At 49.4% G+C, this 2,500-nt stretch overlaps 1 protein-coding gene across 4 annotated transcripts in view; it reads right to left on the reverse strand.

Moving 5' to 3' along the window:
• The window catches only part of cep43 (centrosomal protein 43), a 24,274-nt gene that overhangs the window by 15,515 nt on the left and 6,259 nt on the right, over positions 1–2,500 (reverse strand). For all 4 annotated transcript variants that reach the window (XM_078275340.1, XM_078275341.1, XM_078275339.1 and 1 more), the window contains exon 5: positions 849–971. In XM_078275340.1, coding sequence (XP_078131466.1) covers positions 849–971 — 123 coding nt within the window. The remainder of the gene's footprint in view (positions 1–848; positions 972–2,500) is intronic.

Here is a 2,500-nt window from a genome sequence, read left to right on the forward strand (position 1 = left end):
CTCGCCTCGGTGACATCACGACTTCACGTAAACATACACGCCCACTTTCTAAAGCCATGTGGCGTGTTATCTGGACGCATTTTGGGTTATCTGCGTGTATGTCTACGTGTAAAGTCCTGTACTGAGAGTCTAGCTCCGCCCCCCACTGTACTGAGAGTCTAGCTCCGCCCCCCACTGTACTGAGAGTGTAGCTCCGCCCCCCACTGTACTGAGAGTGTACCTCCGCCCCCCCACTGTACTGAGAGTCTAGCTCCGCCCCCCCACTGTACTGAGAGTCTAGCTCCGCCCCCACTGTACTGAGAGTGTAGCTCCGCCCCCACTGTACTGAGAGTGTAGCTCCGCCCCCACTGTACTGAGAGTCTAGCTCCGCCCCCACTGTACTGAGAGTGTAGCTCCGCCCCCACTGTACTGAGAGTGTAGCTCCGCCCCCACTGTACTGAGAGTCTAGCTCCGCCCCCACTGTACTGAGAGTGTAGCTCCGCCCCCACTGTACTGAGAGTCTAGCTCCGCCCCCCACTGTACTGAGAGTCTAGCTCCGCCCCCCACTGTACTGAGAGCCCTAGCTCCGCCCCCCACTGTACTGAGAGTCTAGCTCCGCCCCCACTGTACTGAGAGTCTAGCTCCGCCCCACTGTACTGAGAGTCTAGCTCCGCCCCACTGTACTGAGAGTGCTCGCTCACCACTGTACTGAGAGTGTAGCTCCGCCCCCACTGTACTGAGAGTGTAGCTCCGCCCCCACTGTACTGAGAGTGTAGCTCCGCCCCTGCCTCAGCATCACAAGAAGTAGAGGAGAGCGACTAGGCGGGGACTTTGTGTCTGATAACGTGAGCGTGAAGGTTTCTCTCGACCTCGGGGACTTTGTGTCGTCCTCTCTTGACGAGCTCCAGCAGCAGAGGAGAGTTCCTGTTCACCTCCGACTCTGACAGACCCAGATCTCTGCAGACCAGGTCCCGGCTCTCCACGCAGTTCAGCTGTAGACACACACACACACACACACACACAAGGTCAGGACAGACAGACAGACAGATGGAGAAACAGACAGATGGAGAGACAAACAGACAGATGGAGAGACAGACAGACAGACAGACAGATGGAGAGACAGACAGATGGAGAGACAGACAGACGGACAGATGGAGAGACGGACAGACGGAGAGACAGACGGAGAGACAGACAGACAGATAGACAGACAGACAGACAGACAGGGAGACAACACAGCCACAGGTAGGGTTGGGTACCGTTTGGATTTTTATGCTGGACCAGCACTTCTCTGATTCTGATTCCTAAACCGGTCCTTGAAAAACGGAAACATGACATCAGAGATGTAATATGTTTACTAGCGATCCCGGTCAGTCAACGGTTGATATGCTTTTACGTCTGTTTTGGTGAAAGTAGCCTACATTTATAGTAGCTAGCTAACGCTAGACTACAGAGAGAGTAGCTAGCTAACACTAGCCTACATTTATAGTAGCTAGCTAACGCTAGACTACAGAGAGAGTAGCTAGCTAACACTAGCCTACATTTATAGTAGCTAGCTAACGCTAGACTACAGAGAGAGTAGCTAGCTAACAGTAGCCTACATTTATAGTAGCTAGCTAACGCTAGACTACAGGGAGAGTAGCTAGCTAACACTAGCCTACATTTATAGTAGCTAGCTAACGCTAGACTACAGAGAGAGTAGCTAGCTAACACTAGCCTACATTTATAGTAGCTAGCTAACGCTAGACTACAGAGAGAGTAGCTAGCTAACAGTAGCCTACATTTATAGTAGCTAGCCAACGCTAGACTACAGAGAGAGTAGCTAGCTAACAGTAGCCTACATTTATAGTAGCTAGCTAACGCTAGACTACAGAGAGAGTAGCTAGCTAACAGTAGTCTACATTTATAGTAGCTAGCTAACGCTAGACTACAGAGAGAGTAGCTAGCTAACAGTAGCCTACATTTATAGTAGCTAGCTAACGCTAGACTACAGAGAGAGTAGCTAGCTAACAGTAGCCTACATTTATAGTAGCTAGCTAACGCTAGACTACAGAGAGAGTAGCTAGCTAACGGTAGACTACAGAGAGAGTAGCTAGCTAACAGTAGCCTACATTTATAGTAGCTAGCTAACGCTAGACTACAGAGAGAGTAGCTAGCTAACGGTAGACTACAGAGAGAGTAGCTAGCTAACAGTAGCCTACATTTATAGTAGCTAGCTAACGCTAGACTACAGAGAGAGTAGCTAGCTAACGCTAGACTACAGAGAGAGTAGCTAGCTAACAGTAGCCTACATTTATAGTAGCTAGCTAACGGTAGACTACAGAGAGAGTAGCTAGCTAACAGTAGCCTACATTTATAGTAGCTAGCTAACAGTAGCCTACATTTATAGTAGCTAGCTAACGGTAGACTACAGAGAGAGTAGCTAGCTAACAGTAGCCTACATTTATAGTAGCTAGCTAACAGTAGCCTACATTTATAGTAGCTAGGTAAAGGGTAGATTACAGAGAGAGTAGCTAGCTAACAG

Source organism: Sander vitreus, chromosome 18 (assembly GCF_031162955.1).
Source record: "Sander vitreus isolate 19-12246 chromosome 18, sanVit1, whole genome shotgun sequence".
In the NCBI taxonomy this organism is placed as follows: domain Eukaryota; kingdom Metazoa; phylum Chordata; class Actinopteri; order Perciformes; family Percidae; genus Sander; species Sander vitreus.